The 19,919-nt window shown below is 34.8% G+C and overlaps 1 protein-coding gene and 1 long non-coding RNA gene across 2 annotated transcripts; both read left to right on the top strand.

The window, feature by feature from the left end:
* The first annotated feature begins 2,996 nt into the window (after window positions 1-2,996).
* LOC125471271 lies at window positions 2,997-6,828 on the top strand. The gene is made up of 2 exons (XR_007253553.1): window positions 2,997-3,468; window positions 6,048-6,828. It is a non-coding gene; the product is annotated as an uncharacterized LOC125471271 (long non-coding RNA).
* A 5,498-nt stretch (window positions 6,829-12,326) lies between these two features.
* On the top strand, window positions 12,327-18,670 carry LOC103943695 (sucrose synthase 2). Its single transcript, XM_009354037.2, has 15 exons — window positions 12,327-13,802; window positions 13,903-14,035; window positions 14,273-14,424; window positions 14,577-14,769; window positions 14,987-15,105; window positions 15,201-15,417; window positions 15,569-15,664; window positions 15,762-15,935; window positions 16,131-16,247; window positions 16,355-16,521; window positions 16,770-16,994; window positions 17,148-17,469; window positions 17,551-17,795; window positions 17,877-18,015; window positions 18,264-18,670. The coding sequence occupies exons 1-15, from the start codon at window positions 13,738-13,740 to the stop codon at window positions 18,300-18,302; spliced, it is 2,403 nt and encodes an 800-aa protein (XP_009352312.1). The 5' UTR covers window positions 12,327-13,737; the 3' UTR covers window positions 18,303-18,670.
* The last annotated feature ends 1,249 nt before the right edge of the window (window positions 18,671-19,919 follow it).

The raw sequence follows: 19,919 nt of genomic DNA on the forward strand, positions 1-19,919 counted from the left end.
AAAAAAGAAGAGTTATCTAATGGTTATAAAATCAATGAACGAATCATGTTTTATAGTTAAACATTGAAACTAGAAGTTAGAGTCTAGGGATCAAACAGTTAAATGATTTCTAATTTGGTTGATTTTTTTTATAAATTAGTTAATCTTAAGGGGTGGCCTAGAAATAGATAGTTATGTTTATCAGAGAACATTGCGTTCGTAAAAAGAAATTAAAAGTAGAAAAAGAAGTTCAAAAGCATACACCTTCGTCACGCAATGTTGTGAAAAAAGGGTAAAAGTCTTGGTTTGACACCAAAATCTTGTGCGATGCACAGGCCACGACGTGCAAACGTCCTTTGCGTTATGAAGGTGTGCAGTCGTTGCGCAAAATAGCTTTGCGCGACATAGATGCACCTTCGTCGCGCAAAGCTATTTTGCGCAACGAATGCGCACCTTCGTTGCTCAAAGTCAACAACTTTGTGGTATAACATAAGATTTTGTGGTATCCACTTGTGTAAATATTTTAAATTGACGATTGAATTAGTTCATTGTATTCATATAGGATCAAGGAGTCTAGCTCTAAAAAATCATCAAAATCGGAGTTAAAATAACCGTTAAACCTTGATTTTTTGTTTATAACCTTCGAAAAGTTTTGTCCCATTACTTGATCTCTGAATGTTTGTTTTTTGTGATTTTTGGTGTATGCTATCTCGAAGCATATACAAACAAGTTTGACGGTTGGATCGTTGAAGCTGATTTTGTAAAATATGTATCCCATCAAAACGATAAATTCACTAACACTTAGAGTTTATTTATACTTTCATTATGTCTAACATAAGATTTCTTGGTATCCACTTGTGTAAAATATTTTAAATTGACAATCGAATTAATTCATTGTATTCATATAAGATCAAGGAGTGTAGCTGTAAAAAAATCATCAAAATCGGAGTTAAAATAACTGTTAAATCGTGAATTTTCGTTTATAACCGTCAAAAAGTTTTGTCCCATTACTTGATCTCTAAATGTTTGTTTTTTGTGATTTTTGGCGTGTGCGAACTCGAAGCAAATGCAAACAAGTTTTGCAGTTGGATCGTTGAAATTAATTTTGTTGGATGCATATCCCATCAAAACGATAGATTCACTAACACTTAGAGTTTATTTATACTTTTCATTAAGTATAACATAAGATTTTGTGGTATCCACTAGTGTAAATATTTTTAATTGAAGATCGAATTCATTCATTGTATTCATATAGGATCAAGGAGTGTAGCTTTAAAAAATCATCAAAGTCGAAGTTAAAGCTACTGTTAAATCGTGAATTTTCGTTTATAACATTAAGTTCAATGATATATAAATTTAGTAAGTAGCTTTAAATTTATTTATTTTGTTATAACACTTAAGAAATTGAATCGTATATAAATTTATTAAGTAGCTTTAAATTTATTATTGTAGTTCGGATCGGGTTTTTGTTAGAAAAATATATTATTATGTTTTATGTAAAAAAAATGAATTTCAAAGGAGTAAAGTCACATTTTCAGTAAATTTTATAATATTTTTTTAAAAAAAATTATAACTTGCGCGACATCACAATTGGGTCGTTGCGCAAACACACTTTGAGCAACACACCACCTATGCGTTACGCAAAGACTGTTTGCGCGACAAACAAACTTCGTCGCGCAAAGGGTTTTTGTGGTTCACTTCTGTAAATATTTTAAATCAACGATCAAATTAGTTCATTATATTCATATAGGATCAAGGAGTGTAGCTGTAAAAAATCATCAAAATCAAAATTAAAACTACCGTTAAATCATGATTTTTCGTTTATAACCGTCGAAAAGTATTGTCCCGTTACTTGAGTTTATTTATACTTTCATTAAGTATAACATAAGATTTTGTGGTATCCACTAGTGTAAATATTTTAAATTGAAAATCGAATTCATTCATTGTATTCATATAGGGTGAAGGAGTATAGCTGTAAAAAATTCACCAAAATCGGAGTTAAAATAACTGTTAAATCGTGATTTTTTGTTTATAACCGTCAAAAAGTTTTGTCCTGTTACTTGATCTCTGAATGTTTGTTTTTTGCAATTTTTTGCGTATGCTATCTCGAAGTATATACAAACAAGTTTGACGGTTTGATCGTTGAAACTAGTTTCGTAGAATGTGTATCTCATCAAAACAATAGATTTACTAACACTTGGAGTTTATTTATACTTTCATTAAGTATAACCTAAGCTTTTGTGGTATCCAATAATGTAAATATTTTAAATTGAAGATCGAATTCATTCATTGTATTCATATATGGTCAAGGAGTGTAGCTGTAAAAAATCAACAAAATCGGAGTTAAAATAACCATTAAATCATGAATTTTTGTTTATAACCGTCGAAAAGTTTTATTCCATTACTTGATCTCTAAATGTTTATTTTTTGAGATCTTTTTACCATGCGATCTCGAAATTTATACAAACAAGTTTGACGGTTGGATCGTTGAAACTAGTTTCGTAGAATGCGTATCTCATCAAAACAATAGATTTACTAACACTTGGGAGTTTATTTATACTTTCATTAAGTATAACATAAGCTTTTGTGGTATCCAATAATGTAAATATTTTAAATTGAAGATCAAATTCATTCATTGTATTCATATATGGTCAATGAGTGTAGCTGTAAAAAAATCATCAAAATCGGAGTTAAAATAATCATTAAATCGTGAATTTTTGTTTATAACCATCGAAAAGTTTTATTCCATTACTTGATCTCTAAATGTTTATTTTTTGAGATTTTTTTTGCGCATGCGATCTCGAAATTTATACAAACAAGTTTGACGGTTGGATCATTGAAACTAGTTTCGTATATTGCGTATCCCATCAAAATGATATATATATATATATATATATATTTATTAAGTAGCTTTAAATTTAGTTATTTTGTACGTATAAGACTTAAAAAAATTGAATGGTATGTATATTTATTAAGCATCTTTAAATTTATTATTGTAGTTTGGATTAGGTTTTTGCTTGAAAAAAAAAAGTTTTATGGGTTTTATGTAAAAAAAAAAATGAATTTGAAGAGAGTAAAGTCACATTTTCAGTAAATTTTATAAAATTTAAAATATATATATAACTAGTGCAACGCTACGGTGTGATCGTTGCGCAAAAAGTCTTTGCGCGACGTCATAATGTATACATGCATTGCGCAAATTGTTAAAATTTTGACGGTGCAATTGAAGAAAATAAGCGCATTTCAAAAAAAAAAAAAAAATTGGACAAAATGGGGGTGCAATTGAAGAAAAGAGTCCAGCAGCCACTCGATCGGTCTCTCTCGTCCCACTCGCTCATCTCGCCCTCTCTCTCACTCCATCTCACTCTTTTCTCCCACTCCATTAGACGAAGACAAAGACGAAGGAAGACAGCTGCCACTACCCACCCATCTGCTCTTCCTCCGCTCCAACCTCCGTCGGAATTCCTCACCCTTTCCTCAATTCCGAAGGTCCCTTCACATCTCTCTCTCTCTCTCTCTCAATGTTTTTTTAATTGATTGCAAATCTGTGATTTAGTTCGGGATGGAATGGTTGCAAATCTGTGATTTTTTAATTGGTGGGTTGTTTTTGTTGGTGAGATCTTAGGGTTTTGATTTTGGTAGAGTGGGTGATCTTTGTGATTTGGGGAAGTGGGTAATGGTGAATATGTTGTTAGGGTGAGATTTGTGAACTGGGATTTGGTAATCTGAGTAGTTGGGGTGGTTTTGGTAGGTAGAGTGACAAATTTTGAGATTTCTACTCTGGTTTTGGCAGAGAGTTTGATTTGTTTGTTATTTAGCTTTCTTTGTACAAAGGCTGAGGTTATGGTGGATCTGAAAGTTGGTGTAATGAACAAAGGTTCATGTGGAAGCCGGTCAGAGACTGCTTTCTTGGTGAAGATAGTGAGATTGTAGAATGTTCAGAATTAGAGCCTGTTCATTGGTAATTGGTTTCTTCGTTATTTGACCCGTGTTTGGTAAAACTGAGCACAACGTGCCGAAGACACAATGCTTACCCTTTTCTGTTGGTGCGCAATAAAAAATATGACGCCATTTTCTAACCTTGGTTGACAACCTATTCAATTTCCTGTTTGGTTGCTGAGCAAGTTGGAAGAGAAAATAATCAGATGATTGAATGCTTTTATGTTCATTTTCACTTGATTGAATGCTTTTAGAAGATTATTATATTTCATATCTAAGTGGATTATACAGTCTAATGGAATTTCATATGAAAGTTGTATGTGTTGCACTAAGATTTTCTAATGGAATTTCATACGAAAGTTGTATGTTTTGCCTGCCCTGTATATTATTTCAAAATTGTATACGTTATTGGCTTTTAATGTTGGCTTAAAATTTTGATTGTTTTGTTTAACAATTTTCTTCCCAACTAAAATCTAGAACCTTCAAATAACCATCCACGGAGTCTGAGAGTTATATGATAATCCCATTGGCTTTGGTAGTACATCCTTTTCATGTTCTTCGGCTTAATTGAGGTTGTTAGAGTTTAATTGGTATTTGATTAGCTCAATTCAGGGATTGGAGGTAAGGTTCTTCACTTTTGTTAAGTGTCCTTTTGATTTGCCTTTGCCAAGACGATGACGGCAACAACAACAAAACATTTTTCCACTAAGTGGGGTCGGCTATATAAATCGTAGAACGTCATTGCGCTTGGTTCCGTGTCATATTCTTCGTTAGATCCAAGTACTCTTAAGTCTTTTCTTAGAGTCTCTTTCAAAAATTTCCTAGGTCTTCCTTTACCCTTTCGGCCCTGAACCTCGAAGGAAACTAATTATGTCATATAAACAAATTATAATTAATGCATAAATTTCTCGAATTGTATTTTTCATGGGTAATTTTTTACAGACGTGCTATGTAATTTTAACATGCGTTATATGTTAGGTGCCAAACAATGTTTATCAATTCCACAAACCAAGTTGTAGCCAGACATTGTTTATCATTCTCTCCACAAACAGAGTTTAGCGATGTTCAAATTAAGGGAGCTTCTGGAGCATCTAGCTGCCATTAATTAGGGAGGGGGTAAGTTAGGAATAATATGATTTTTATGCCTCAGTGCAACAAATTAATATAAGATCATCAGGAAAGAAGTATGCCAAAAGGAGAGGGTGTGTTTGGTATCCTATTTGAAAATTTTAATAATTTCTCAAAACATTTTTTAAGAATTTTTCTTGAAAACAATTTTTTCTGAAGACTCAAAAACTTGTTTGGTATGTGATTTAAAATTTTTGAATCTTACAATTTAAACTGGACAAAGAGATTTAAAAAGAGAGGGCCAAGAGAGACAGAGGAGAGAGGAGGAAAGAAAGTAAGAGATGAATGGAGAAAAAAAAAAACAAGAAGTGAAAGAATCGGAGGAGATAGAGAGGAAGATAAATTAGAAAAAGAACTGGAAAAATGAAGATAGTGGATTGGAAGAGAAACGAAAAAGGGGAAAAAAAAAAAAAGAGAATGAGGAGAGAGAAATAAGAAAAGAGAGAGATAGATTTGGAGTGAGAGGGGAGGGAGAGAAAAGAAATGAGTGATTTTAAGTTTAAAAACTCACTTTTTGTGTTTTTAGATAATAGACTATATTTTTTAGTTCGTCTTGAGTCAGTTTTTTAAAATAGTCATACCAATCAAGTTTTCAAAGCCTAAAACTTGAAAATTGTTTTTGAATTTAAAAAGTTAGATTCAAGTAGAGTACCAAACATCCTTAGAATTTAGAACTTTTTTCCTCCTTTATTTGGGTCTAGAAGATATAACTAAATATATTAAGGGAAGTGTTATTAGCACTCTAATTCTACACTCCTCACAAGTGTATTTTTCTTTCCAAATATAAAAAGTTTGGAGTGTGGAATGAGATTTTTAAAGTACTAATAATAATTCTCTGTATTAATTAAGGTCCTTATAAATTATAATTGGTGCCACGCATCTTCTTTGGTTTGTTTTTTGTATATATTTAATTACTTCGTCTGATAGTTCATGTGTGATTAATAAGCCAACAATTTAATAATTGAGTTGGTCTCTACCCAATCTAACGCACAAATATGCAGGTTGTTCCAAGTCTCTGCTGGGGTCGTAAAGAAAGGAATAAAGCTAAAATATGAAGAAAAATCTGTACGGTTTCTACTTCTTTCGAATATCATTTATCAGCATCATCGATCCATCCTCAAGTTTTTAATTAATATCTCAAAATTTCAATTTCTTAAAGCTTAATCAAAGGGTGGCAATCAGTCAGTTACCGGACCCATGTGAATCAGATTCTCACTGATTAGCTGGGTTTACTGTCCTCAAGTAATGATAATGCTCATCATCTTATTATCACTGTTGAATGAGTTTAAATTTTGAGATTTGTGTAAGAAATAGACATAAATCTCAAAAATTAAATTTATCTAATAATAATAAGTATGTGTGATGAGCATTACCACCAAACTAAGGGTGTTAAGCCAAAAAGCACTCTTTCACCGTATGTGAACTAAATCAAATAAAGCATGGTTTCATTCATTTATGAGTATTCCCAAGGGCCAAACTCCAACTGGTTAGGCTTCAAACTAGTAGCATAAAGGGAGACACTTCAAAAAATGCGAGAACTGAGATATATTAATGATAAGTGTAGCCACATGGCAGCATTACATCTGTATATGCTATGTCAGCTAAAACACATAGATTTGGCTTTAAAGATTAGTTATTTGGATTAGATTTGGAAACTTAAGTTAGACTGGATGAGGGGTTTCTTGGTCATTAAGAAATTTGTTGTATTCCTTTATTTTGGATATTCTTGTAATAGCTCATTTTGAAATGAAAAGCTTGTCCAAGGCTCTTCTTTTTCTCTAAGTTTCTTGCTTCATTTTCTTCATTCTCTGATTCTTGATCAATGGTTAGCTTGATTTTCATAGTTAATAATTAGACGTAGAGTTGAGAGTAACGGAAATTTCTTGTAAACCAATATACGGTTTCCTTGATAAATAGTGAAATATCCAGTAAATTATTGTTTGAGTAACATAGGCAAGTCTGGCCGAACTACTATTATTCTTTGTGTTTCTGTGTATGTATTTTCTTTTTCTTTTTTTCTCAGTGTTTTTTGTGTTTTTTACGGTTTGGTTATCGGAGTCCATTGAAAACAAGATCCATACGAGGCGTTTGTACGACAGTGCACACATTTACCCCTTCCACCTTGCTAGGATTGGATGACACACCTCGACCCGGAATGTCCACTAGGACTCTGAATCGAGCTGTGTTGGCCGACACCTGAAAGGTGACAAAGCCATAAAGTGTGATGATGTGGAAAAATGTGGATAAATTTAAACCTAATAGTGCCTAAATACTAGAGTGTGCTGGTGAGCAAAAATGAACCCACTTCACACGTGATTATAGAGCATAAGTAAAGTACAGTAAGGAAAGATAAGACTTATACCATATTAGGAAGCCACCCGTACGGGGATATGTCACGAATCCTCGTCGATATGGAAACTTTGCTACTAGAACCTGGAGGGGCGAAAAACAGAAAACGTGAGTGGGCAAAAACAAAGTTTTTCAAAAACCATTTCATTTATCAAAGGTAGTAACCCCTCACTATAAAACATGTATAGTTTCCCCAAAAAATAGAGTACATACATATATCGAAACCACATTCAAAATAGCAAAATCCACATATATGCCATGCCAAAGGTTTTACATTTAGAATATGAATTTAGTAGTTGCACATATTTATGTTTGACGTTGCGGACACTCAGGTAAGTTCCAGGTGAGTTTATAGATTGTGGATGTGAGTTGCATGATTATGCTGAGATGAATCTATAGCTCATAAATTGCACCCTAGTGTTAGTGCTTCCGCCCGTGGTCAGGACACAGTCATTCACATGATGTTCACCTCTCGCACCATACGCTCACCTTGGATCCAAGTTAGGTGCACAGTCCTGTTGTACAGACTACTATAGGTGGTTCTAACTCGTAGGTGAGCCGTGATCATTCGCACAGTCTTCACGTGATCGTAGCATTTGAGCGTATTTATTTACATCCAGTCCTGTCGTACATACCACTTTAAGTGGTTCCGACTCATGTGCAGGCATACTTGTTGAGCTATTGATCCCGGGCTGGAATGTGACATTGAAAATACATGTTTTCTTCATGACACATCTTCTACCTTCAAATTTGAATAAAAGTTTTTTGTTTTTTTGAACAAATGATGTTATTTACACTAATGGGTGAGGGAGTGGGTTAAGCCTCACAATAGGCTAGCAATAATGTGGTTCAAATTCACCTTTTGACCAAAATTAAATCTAAAACGTTTCACTTACAAGTGAAGAAAATATCACTAAACCATGGTACTAAGTGGCTACAGAAAAATTTAAAGTTTACATTCATTTTTTGCTTCAATAATATGCCCTAAATTTGGTGAGTTATCATTTTTTTTTTCACCAAATGAATCTTGCAATCCGCCCTGGTCTATTTCCTCCAATTGACCATTGATGTGCAATATGCTATACCGTTTTTCTTTCTTATCTGCATGTCCCCTTTTATGTTTCGGATATGTGCTTGAAATGAAGATGTCGTGTTTTTGCCGGCATTTTGGTGTTTACCATCTCTTTAAACATTTATGTAAAAAGTAAGTTGGTTAATCATCAGGCTTGATTAATATTTGGGCCTGTCAATGATAAATGGGTGACGACTTATCACGGTTTTTTTTTTTTTTTTTAATAGTAGAAATGATCTTATCTTCTTTCTGAATAATACTAGAAAGACAAAATTTAAAAAATAAATGATGTGTTACTAATAATAATTAGTACATTTATTAACAATTAATTAATAATCCTAATTTAGTCTCTCTATCATTACCTTTCTTTTTTATTATCCTAATTATGCATGACTAGTCAACCAAATATTAGCAATTCAATAAGTCTATGCAATCAAATACACGACTATGCCTCCACTTAGTACTACGGTTTAGTGGTATTCCTCTTCACTTGTAAGTGAGAGGTCTTAGGTTCGATTCTCACCGAAGGAGAATTTGAACCACATTATTGTTAGTTCATTGTGATGCTAAGCCCACTTCCACTCCCTTATTGTAGATAATATCATTAGTTCCAAAAAAAAAAATACACAACCATGCCAGGTCCATATTCTTTCCAATACACCAATCATCTTTATTTTCCCTTTATTTTCCTATGACCGCAATCCAAATAGGGTAGGTCGTGAAGAAAATTTAAAAAGTTCACTATAAAATCAATTTACAATATAGAGTAACTCAACTCCTTATAAAAACTCTTACCTTTGGAAGAAAAAAAAAATCTTATAAAAACTTATAAGGTTCCTCAATTTTTCTATTTGAGATTAATACTCTCAACATGTCATGAATATCGTCAATATTTGTTCGTTAGTCCCTCAAACTATTCGAATGATCAAACTAAACAACTTCATTTAAATTTCGAGTTTCGTTGGATTTTATTTCGTTGAGTGATTGCTATATTAAAGCCTATTGTCATTTCGATGGCAGGGCTATAGTTGGAGATATTATTAGGTGATACTACGACCTGGTTTGGTACTGAGGTGATTCTGAAAAAAGCTGCTATCAAAAAAAGCTGGGAGCTGTTTTTGTGTTTGGTAAACACTCAGCTTTAGTTTTTTTTCACAGTTTTGGGTGAAAAAAAGCCAAAAACAAGAAGCTGCAAAACCCAGCTTTGAAAAACCGGCTTTTTTTCACATCTGTTTTACATAAAAGTTTACCAAACACACTAATACTGCTTTTTTTTTTTTCAAAAGCACTTTTACAAAAAAGTTTACCAAACACTCTGCTGCTTTATTTCACAGCTGCTTATTCTCACAGCACAGCAGAAGCAGCTTTTTTTCAAAGCATAGCAATACCAAACCAGCCCTACGTCTGCTCATGGTACTTCCATTGAAAATCTGTCATCTATTCATTGTGTATTTCCTTATTTGTAGAGCTGGACTTTAACCAATTTTATACCTTAAAAAAAAATATATAAAAATAAAAAAAAAATAAAAAAAACAAAGCAAAAGAACCCCCGCCCACCCTGTGGAGAGATTTTTCAGTGTTACTGATACACGAGATGGTACATCACGTGTCATCATACAAATGATTGGATATGTGTGTTAAAAAGTTAATAACTTAAAAAATAAAAATTTCCACCACTTGCATAAAAACACATGGTGTACCACTCGTATTTCCGTTACAATAAAAAATTTCTCCACCCGGTGGCAGGCCGACAATCTCCCACCATAGTCGACCCCAGCCTTCAACCCAACGGCCTTCCATTGCTGCCGTCGCTCCTTTTCTGTTTCTTCTCCTTCCTGCAATTCTGTGTGATAATGGTTTTGTGGTATGCAACTCTCCTTGTCATCATACATGCAAGTCTTTGAATTTTTATAAGATTTTATTTGCGAATGATCGATATGCCTCCTATTCTTCAATCTTTAAAATTTTCAAGCACATCAAAATGTTTTCCGAATTGAATTTAAAATTTCCAGACTTTTTTATGTTTACTTTTATATTCCTAGAAAACGTTAAACTCGGTTTTAAATCCAATTGTAAAAATATAGAACAGATGACAGATTTCAATGGCAGTAGCACGAGTGACGTGGTGATACGGTGTCACCTAATAAACTGAAAAATCTAACTGGACTTGTTGACTGCTAAATTAAAGAAGTGGTAAACCTTGTTTTGGTTTGTGGTTACATGGATGTTAAAACTTGGTTTCCATTACTCACTAATCCAGAAACTGACTTCTTTATTAAACGAGGAAGACACATACATTAAAATTAGAAAATACATACACAGTCCGCTAGGGTTTTTGTTCTAGTTTTATCCATAACCGTACATGTATATAAACTAGCTGCTACTTCCCCTGTGCCCAACTTTATTGGAAGAGCTTAATTACTAATGTTTTATACTAGCATCTCACTTTTTCCCTTTATTTTATTCAAATGATGCTGCAAAAGGTAAAAATGGATTTGAAAAAAGTCCCGTGCTTCTTAATTAGAAATAGTGGTTTCCATGTATCTGTGCGGCCTTGTACCACGTAAGAACGCGGAACAATCTTGATCTGGAACTTCAATTTTGTATATATCCGTGTCCTTTGGAATTGAACAAGAACTTACTGGTTTCTTGTCATGCTGATCCTCCTTATTTACTGGATTTGAAATAACCTCCTGCCTTTTTCTGGGTAGTTCTTCACGTCTTTGGAATATCAGAAACAAACAGTGAATGACTTTCACTAGGAGAAGGATTAGAAAAAGTAGATGTTTATGAGAGAACTTAGAAATTAGGAACAAACAAATAGGATTATTAATGTTATTAGTAGAAATTAAGGCTCCTCATTATATAGCAACGAGTCACACGAAGATTTCACCCTTTACTGGTCCATAAAAGGAGGAGGACTCGCATACATGCTCATTCTCTCCACACCGTATATAGTGAGGTCCTAGAATTTTAATTGTCTGGACCATAGTATAAGGCCTCAACTAGGATCGCTGTTTAACCGGATTGGTTCGGTTTAGGCCTCAAACTCGTAGTCTGCTTTTTAGGTTCCGGAATCTGTTTAGTAGTCTTATCCTTCCCAGTATTAAACATGCTCAAAGTGGCACACTTGCATCCCTGTAGATTCCATATAATCTAGGAGTTGGTTGCATTTTATTTGGCGTCAAACATGCTCCAGGTGAATGAGCAGCATGGTGATAGCTCATGCATGACAAAGAAGCTATCAGATGTTTGTTGCTGCTTCTTTATATCTGCTATGGATATGCATGATCGATGTATATACTCTCAACCTGTTTAATTAAGTTTCTAATATAAAACTTTAACAAAAAGCTCCCGGTACTATTCACTTTAATAAAAAAAACCATATTTTTACACTAAAAAGTCAATTCTGATACTATTTACTTTACCTTTTATTTTGTTATTTTCGTTAAAATTCAAAATTTTCAAATCCATTTCATTAGTTTTCATTTTTTAATAAAGTAAGAGTTTCTTAAAAGTTCTTACGATTAATTAAAGGTTAGTTTTTAGAAAATATAAACTGAAAATTGAAAACAAAAAAATAGCTCCCATGAATTGTCCTGTTTCAATCATGCAAGTGGATTATTGAAGGAATGAGGATCCTCTCCGGATCCTTTTTGTGAGGATTCCGAGAATCCTTCAATCACATATGTTCATTGTACATCGTACGATCAATTTTTGTCAAGTACTGTTTATATTTAACTTTAAATAAAAAGATTTACAATGATTTCTGATCGCATGGTATACGATGAATAGATGTGATTAGAGGATCTTCGAAATCCTCACAAATAGGATCCGGAGAGGATTCTCATTCATATTGAAAGAGAAGAGACATGCACTAAATTTTAAAATATATACAAGGTGTTGCTTCATCTATCTATTATGGTCGGGGATAGATATTTATAAAAAAATGCTTTACATGGAGCAAAAATTAGTGGTTTCATTTTTATTTTGGTAACACAGGGTGGTGAAGCACCTCAAAACTAGTTAAAGAGTTATTACGAACAATTCAAGTCCTAGTGACCCTTATCACATTATTAATAAAAATAAAAAAAAGTTCCAATCCATTCTAAAAAAGTAGAACTCATGATTCATGTTATATCTCAAATTCACAAGGTTGTATGCCATCATATTCTTCTCTTTGTAGATTATAGTCCTCTATGCGTCTCATAAATTACACACTGATCAATGATGTTGGTGAGAGATCATGAAAGCTTGTTTTAGTTATAGTGTTAATTGAACTAACTTGGAGGTTCATTTTAGTTTTCGCATAAGCATAACCATATTATATTTAAAATAACTAATTCAATCATATACAATAAGGCTGTATATCGCATAAGCATAGCCATATATTGGAAGTAGCTAGTTTAGGTATTCTAGTTATAGTTTGATCCAATAATCTTTCATATTATTTTGATTTATGTTTTCAAACATTGAAAAGTACAATTGTGCTTCTCAAATTTTACATACTACTCGGAGTATATGCCGACATGAACAACATATTTTTATGAAAAACTGTAATTAGTACTACAAAAATCTCATTCTACACTCCTCACAAGTGTATTTTTCCTTCTAATTATAGAAAATTTAGAGTACAAAATAAGATTTGTGGAATACTAATAGCAATTCCCTTTTTGAATTTTGAATTACATAAAACTTTTTAGTTCTTCGTTACCAAAAAAAAATATGATATCAATACACGTTGGTAATTGTCTCAAATGCCCCTCACCAAATATCGGTAAGCTTTTAATTTTAATTGTGGTAATTTTACACAAGGCATATAAATCTTGTTTTTATTCCCGGTCAAATGATTCGGGTGGTTTTTTAGTACCCGACAAACCCAAAAGTTACCTTAGAGTCCGTAATTTCATAAGGCCCAAATGCAGCCCAGTTCACAGCCATAGAGATCTCCGCCTCGACGCCAAAAACTTCCGTTATGATTTCAAATCGCGAGGGAGGAAGCGTCAGGACTCCTCCAGAGGCATGCATGCAGCCGCTGAAACCCCGCCAGGTGCCCCTGCACATTTATCATCCTTTCACTCTTCTCTCTCTGATCCCAGCAAAACAATGGCCGTTTTTGTTTCCTTCCTCCCCTCTTGCTTTCCTCTTTCCCTATTTATATTTGCTCTGCGCCCCTCGTCTCCTCCTCACCTTCGCTTTCACATCTCTTCCTTTTCTGATTTGCTCCGCCGTCAACCTCTTTTGTCTCGCCGGAGCCTCCGGCCTCAGCCATGCGCAACACCATTCAGGAAACCCTCGCTGCTCACCGCAATGAGCTCGTTTCTCTTCTCTCCAGGTACATCTTTCTCTCCCTCACATTGCATTTCAAATGGAGGGTTCTTTGGGTTGGAATTGAGTGGGGTTTTGAGAAAGTTGAGGTTTTGTTGTGTTGGAAGGTATGTTGCTCGAGGAAATGGGATTCTGCAACCCCATCAAATGATAAACGAGCTCGAAAGCGTGATCATGGAGGATGAAGGCATGCAGAAGCTCAAAGATAGCTCCTTCAGCAAAGTCTTACAGTCTGCTCAGGTCAATTTCCTACAATTATTGCTACTTTTTTTTTTTTTTTTTTTTTTTTTTTTCCTTTTAGGATGTTGCTCTAGTATCTGTTTGTTTGCTGAGAAATTGACAAATAAATGTTGCAATTTGAAGTTACAAATTTTCATTATTTGGGACCAAGAAAGCTGAAATCTTCATTCTGCATGGCTAGTGAAAGTTGCATTTTCTGTTCTGGTTTTCTGAGTTTGGTCTTTGCTTGTTATCTAGGAAGCAATTGTTCTGGCTCCCTTCGTGGCTTTTGCCCTTCGTCCAAGACCTGGTGTTTGGGAGTATGTTCGAGTTAATGAGTATGAACTCAGTGTGGATCATTTGAGTGTTGCTGAATATCTTCGGTTTAAGGAAGAGCTTATGGACGGAGAGTAAGGGATCTCCTGTCTTAATCCTTGTTACTGAATTTCGTAATTTATGCCGAGTCTTTCAACTTACTTATCTGGAGAACTAGACAGTTTTTATTTGTTCTTTCAATTCAATTATACATTAATGCAGTCTTGAAATGAAATCATTGTCCTAGGTGCAACGATAAGTATGTGCTTGAACTTGATCTGGAGCCATTTAATGCATCGTTCCCTCGACCAACCCGCTCGTCATCAATTGGAAATGGGGTTCAATTTCTTAACCGCCACTTGTCTTCAGTTATGTTCCGTAACAAAGAAAGTTTGGAGCCTCTTCTCGATTTTCTTCGTACACACAAACATGATGGACATGTAAGTTTGAGTTTGCTATGGGCTTTGCATGAATGAACATTCCACTTTTTCAGTCATCATGCAAATTCTTTTGGTTTATTTTACTGGTCGTGCATGTTTTCTCTTGCATTCAGATTTACTGTAAGAGCTAAAGCCATATTTGAAGTAATATGACAATAAGGTTGTGAAATACTCGTACCTTTGGACTGAATGATATTAGTTGTAAAATTTTGTGTAGGCAATGATGCTAAACGATCGGATTCAGAGCATACCCAGACTTCAGTCTGCTTTAGCAAAGGCAGAGGAATATCTTTCTAAGTTCCCGGCAACTACACCATATTCTGAATTTGAATTTGAGTGAGCGAATGATCTAATTCAACACTTTCCAATCCTTGGAGGGATAATATGATTGCTTTAGATGGTACCTTTAATCTTCTTTACACTGTGTGCAGCTTACAAGGAATGGGATTTGAGAGAGGGTGGGGTGACACAGCACAACGGGTGTCAGAGATGGTGCATCTTCTCTTGGAAATTCTTCAGGCTCCAGATCCCTCTACCCTGGAAAATTTTCTTGGGAGGATCCCTATGGTGTTCAATGTTGTCATAGTGTCGCCACACGGTTACTTTGGCCAAGCTAACGTCTTGGGTTTGCCTGACACCGGAGGGCAGGTATTGCTTACTTCTGACTATTTGTTTGTTTTGGGTTCCTCCTTTCCTACATCTTTATATATGTCTGCTAGAATATCAATAGGTCCAATAGTTTACGAATCTTCTTGTCCTGAACCCATGAAAATGTTGTATCTTTTATTACTGATGGCAGGTCGTTTATATACTGGATCAAGTGCGGGCCCTGGAGAGTGAGATGCTTCTTAGAATACAAAATCAAGGATTGGATGTCATTCCAAAAATTCTGATTGTAAGTTTGCTTAACTGAAAGTTCATGCTATATTAGTTGACATAAGGTGTCGTGTATATTTTATACGGTGTCCTGTCCTTTTACTTGATGATGGTAGGTTACCCGACTGATACCGGATGCAAAAGGGACAACATGCAACCAAAGATTGGAAAGAGTCAGTGGTACAGAATACACACATATCTTGCGGGTACCTTTCAGGACTGAGAATGGGATACTGCGGAAATGGATTTCAAGGTTTGATGTGTGGCCTTACTTGGAGACCTTTGCAGAGGTAAGCAGTCAAAAGTATATAACTTGTTTTCTTGTTCTTTTTGGGTGTGCTCTTGTTTAATCTCCCCTTATTCCTTTTTCTGTCCCCTTTTTCACTGCTCGAGTACTTCACTTTTATGATGCACACTGTTGGGTTCTTAATAACTACTTACGGGTTATATAACATACTCTTTTTCTCGTATTGTGCGATTTCTAGGATGCCTCGAATGAAATTGCCGCTGAGTTGCAAGGTGTTCCAGATCTAATCATTGGAAACTATAGTGATGGAAATCTTGTTGCAACTCTGTTATCTTATAAACTGGGAATCACACAGGTGAATTTTAGTTTTTTATTCATTATTTCAGATGCAAGACAAAGATTGGTGGAATAACAGTGTGCATATATTGGAGTTAACTTGTCAAAACTGAATGCTCCATGTAGTGCAACATTGCTCATGCATTGGAGAAAACAAAGTACCCAGATTCTGATATATTTTGGAAGAAGCATGAGGATAAGTACCATTTTTCAAGTCAATTCACAGCCGATCTCATTGCAATGAACAATGCAGATTTCATAATCACCAGTACATACCAAGAGATTGCTGGAAGGTTTGATTGTTCGTCTAGTTCTTTGGAAACATGAATTCACTATATTGTTCGTCTAGTTCTTTTTAATCTACGACCTAGTTTATCACTTGAAATGTAGTCATACGATGTAAGTTTCATTTATGGTTAACAAGTTCAAAGGCTTATCTGTCACAATGAAGTTGCAGCACGTGGCCCATTATTCTTCTCCCTGGATTCTAGTCACTTTTGTTTCTTGCACTAAACATTAATATTCTTGTTCATTATCTCAGCAAGAATAACGTTGGACAGTATGAGAGCCACACTGCCTTCACTCTTCCTGGGCTGTATCGAGTTGTCCACGGAATTGATGTTTTTGATCCCAAGTTTAATATCGTCTCCCCAGGAGCAGATATGTGTATATACTTTCCATGTTCTGACAAGGAAAAAAGGCTTACTGCTCTACATGGTTCAATTGAAGAACTCTTATATGGTGCTGAGCAGAACGACGAGCATATGTGAGTATCTTCTAATGTTAAGTAAAGAACTTCTGAAAAACAATTTAAGCCTCTTTTGAGTGGCATTGAGATTTTGTAGATATCAGGGTTGCAACTTAAATGTACTTCATTTTCATCACTCAATCGTCTGATACTCGTTTGATGGTGATGCAGTGGGCTGTTGAGTGATAGTTCAAAGCCTATTGTCTTTTCCATGGCAAGACTTGATAGAGTGAAAAATTTAACTGGACTTGTTGAGTGCTATGCTAAGAGCGCCAAGCTACGAGAAATGGTAAACCTTGTTGTGGTTGGTGGTTACTTGGATGTCAAGAACTCTAGGGATAGAGAAGAAATTGCAGAGGTTGAAAAAATGCATGACCTCATTAAGAAATACAACTTGAGTGGTCAGTTCCGATGGATAGCAGCACAGATGAACCGTGCTCGTAATGGTGAGCTCTACCGCTACATTGCAGACACAAAAGGCGTCTTTGTGCAGGTATGTGAAGTAGATATATGATGGTTTATTCTAGTGTTAAAATTCCATTTTTTTTTTAACCCATCTTCTTATCCTTTTCAGCCTGCTTTCTATGAAGCTTTTGGCCTCACCGTCGTGGAAGCCATGACCTGTGGCCTTCCTACTTTTGCAACTTGTCATGGTGGCCCTGCTGAGATCATTGAGCACGGTTCCTCTGGGTTCCATGTTGATCCGTATAACCCTGATCAAGTGGCTGAACTTCTGATTGACTTCTTTGATCAGTGCCAGAAGGATCCTGGCCACTGGGAAAAGATATCTCAAGCGGGACTTAAACGAATTTATGAAAGGTTTCATATGTTTTTGGCAGACTTTTGAAAAGACAATCTTTGTCAACCTCAGTGTAATTAATCTCAAGCTCAATTCTGTAGGTACACTTGGAAGATATATTCAGAGAGGCTGCTCACATTAGCTGGGGTTTATGGCTTCTGGAAGCATGTGTCTAAGCTTGAGAGGCGAGAGACAAGGCGATATCTGGAGATGTTTTACATTCTCAAGTACCGAAATCTGGTTAGTAATCTGATAATATCCTTCCTAGTATTGCTTCATGCACAAAATGGCACTGGCATTCCATGGATTCCGTATAACTCATGAATTAGTTTTATTTAATAGTATAACTTAAAAAAAAACTTATGAATTGATTAATTACTGCACCTTGCAGATTCGACTCTTATATGTTTAAAGAGAGTTGATTGAATTGAAATGGTATACATCTCTTTCCTTGATATGCTGCTGACCGCATTTTCATCATCTTCCAGGTGAAATCCATTCCGCTGGCCGTTGAAGAGCAGCATTGAACTGTAATATGTGCCAATGAAGCTGTCTGTCTGCTTGTTATCGCTTCAGTATGCATTTGTTTCTGGTGTTGCCGATCCTGTCTAACTGCTATCGACAGGACCTTGTTATTTCTTCTCGTTTGGTTTAAGTTGTTGTAATTTCCCTTGGACCTTTGTAATGTGTGGTAAAAGAAATCCAAACGCCGTGGTCTACCTTCAATAAGTTGATATTTTGGTACTGAATCTCTGGGTCATGGACCTCTGAAATTTCAGTCCTTCGTGTAGTTTGACACATTCCAATCAATGTTCGTTTAATCAACATTAGATGTTTATCTTGTGAGACTGCGACTTTGAATCATGTATTGGTTAATGAAAAGCGCTTCATATTATATATAGCGAAAAACATAAAATGCTTCTAGATTATGCAAGTGCTTTTTGGATCCATGCTTTTTTGGAAAGCACTTCTAGAAAAATCACTCTAAAAAGTGTTCATGAACAAACGTATAAAAATAGTCTCAAACGGCCTGGAAGGACAGTAGAAACATCTTTCTGATTAACAATCCGTTGATTAAAAATATTGAAAATTCCTGTTTATTTTTAAGGATCAAATTACACATACATCCAAATTATTAGACTAAATTTGGAGAGAGGATAAGTTAAGTTTTTTTATTTATTTTAGAGAGAGGGACAAAACTTATCTATATAGCAGAAATATCAGGATCGTTTTCTTAATTACTTTTACATTTATAATTTTACCCTTCTATAATTATAATTAAAAAATAATTCTCTATCTCCTTATTTGTACTGCTCCTTTTTCTCTTCTTTTTTTCTTTTTCATCCTTTTCTCTACCTCTTTCTTCTCCTTCCTACCCTTTCTCTCCTTCTCTCTTTATCTTAACAACTTAACACTTTTAGTTCTAAATAAAATTAAGAATTAAAACAAACAATGAAAAATGCAAAAACGAAACATGAAGAATTAAAAATTTAAAAGAAAAATTCTATCAGCTAACTCCCTAACCTTGGCAGGCTCCTATGACCCAACCCCACCATCAACCAGCCAACGGTCTCTTTATTTATTTTTTAGGTATTTGTCGAATTCTCACGAACTTGTAATGAGCTGTCAATTTTTTCGTGAACATTAATTTTAGCTTATTACCTCCACATTTCTATAATTCGTCATCCCTCTAAACTTTCATTTTAGCCAATTACCCTTCTAAATTTTTATAATTAAGTGTTGGTCTTGACCAATACTTAAAGAGTCGACTTCCATGCTTATTTATTGTTATTTAAAAAGGGAGATAAGAGGTTGACAATAAAAAGGGTGATAACGAGTTGACAATGACTTCGAACTGATTTTGATGTCTTTTAATATAAGACCTGGTGGGATCATGGGATTTTGAGGTTGTCCTTGTTTTGGTTTTTTGGGCCAACGAGGTTGTCCTTGTTGAGTTGCACTGCATTGTCTTATTTGGTGTGTGAGGGTCATGGAATCGTGGAATTAGCAAAGGTTTCACGTTTTTTTATTGGGAAAAGCATACTTTAGTTTTCATTTTTCATCCAGACTGTTTTCATAATATTGGATTCTCTGAGATTGAAGCAAAGGATAATAAGTTCATAAATTTTATCCGTCCATAATTC

Source organism: the organism of the source record quoted next, unplaced genomic scaffold, assembly GCF_019419815.1.
Source record: "Pyrus x bretschneideri cultivar Hongxiangsu unplaced genomic scaffold, Pyrus_bretschneideri_v1 Contig6, whole genome shotgun sequence".
Lineage (NCBI taxonomy): Eukaryota > Viridiplantae > Streptophyta > Magnoliopsida > Rosales > Rosaceae > Pyrus > Pyrus x bretschneideri.

Coding starts and splice junctions, on each gene's coding strand:
- LOC103943695 (XM_009354037.2), top strand. CDS start 13,738: ATGCGCAACACCATTCAGGAAACCCTCGCTGCTCACCGCAATGAGCTC. Junction 16,995..17,147: donor GAGCAGAACGACGAGCATAT/GTGAGTATCTTC, acceptor ATGGTGATGCAG/TGGGCTGTTGAGTGATAGTT. Junction 18,016..18,263: donor TTCTCAAGTACCGAAATCTG/GTTAGTAATCTG, acceptor ATCATCTTCCAG/GTGAAATCCATTCCGCTGGC.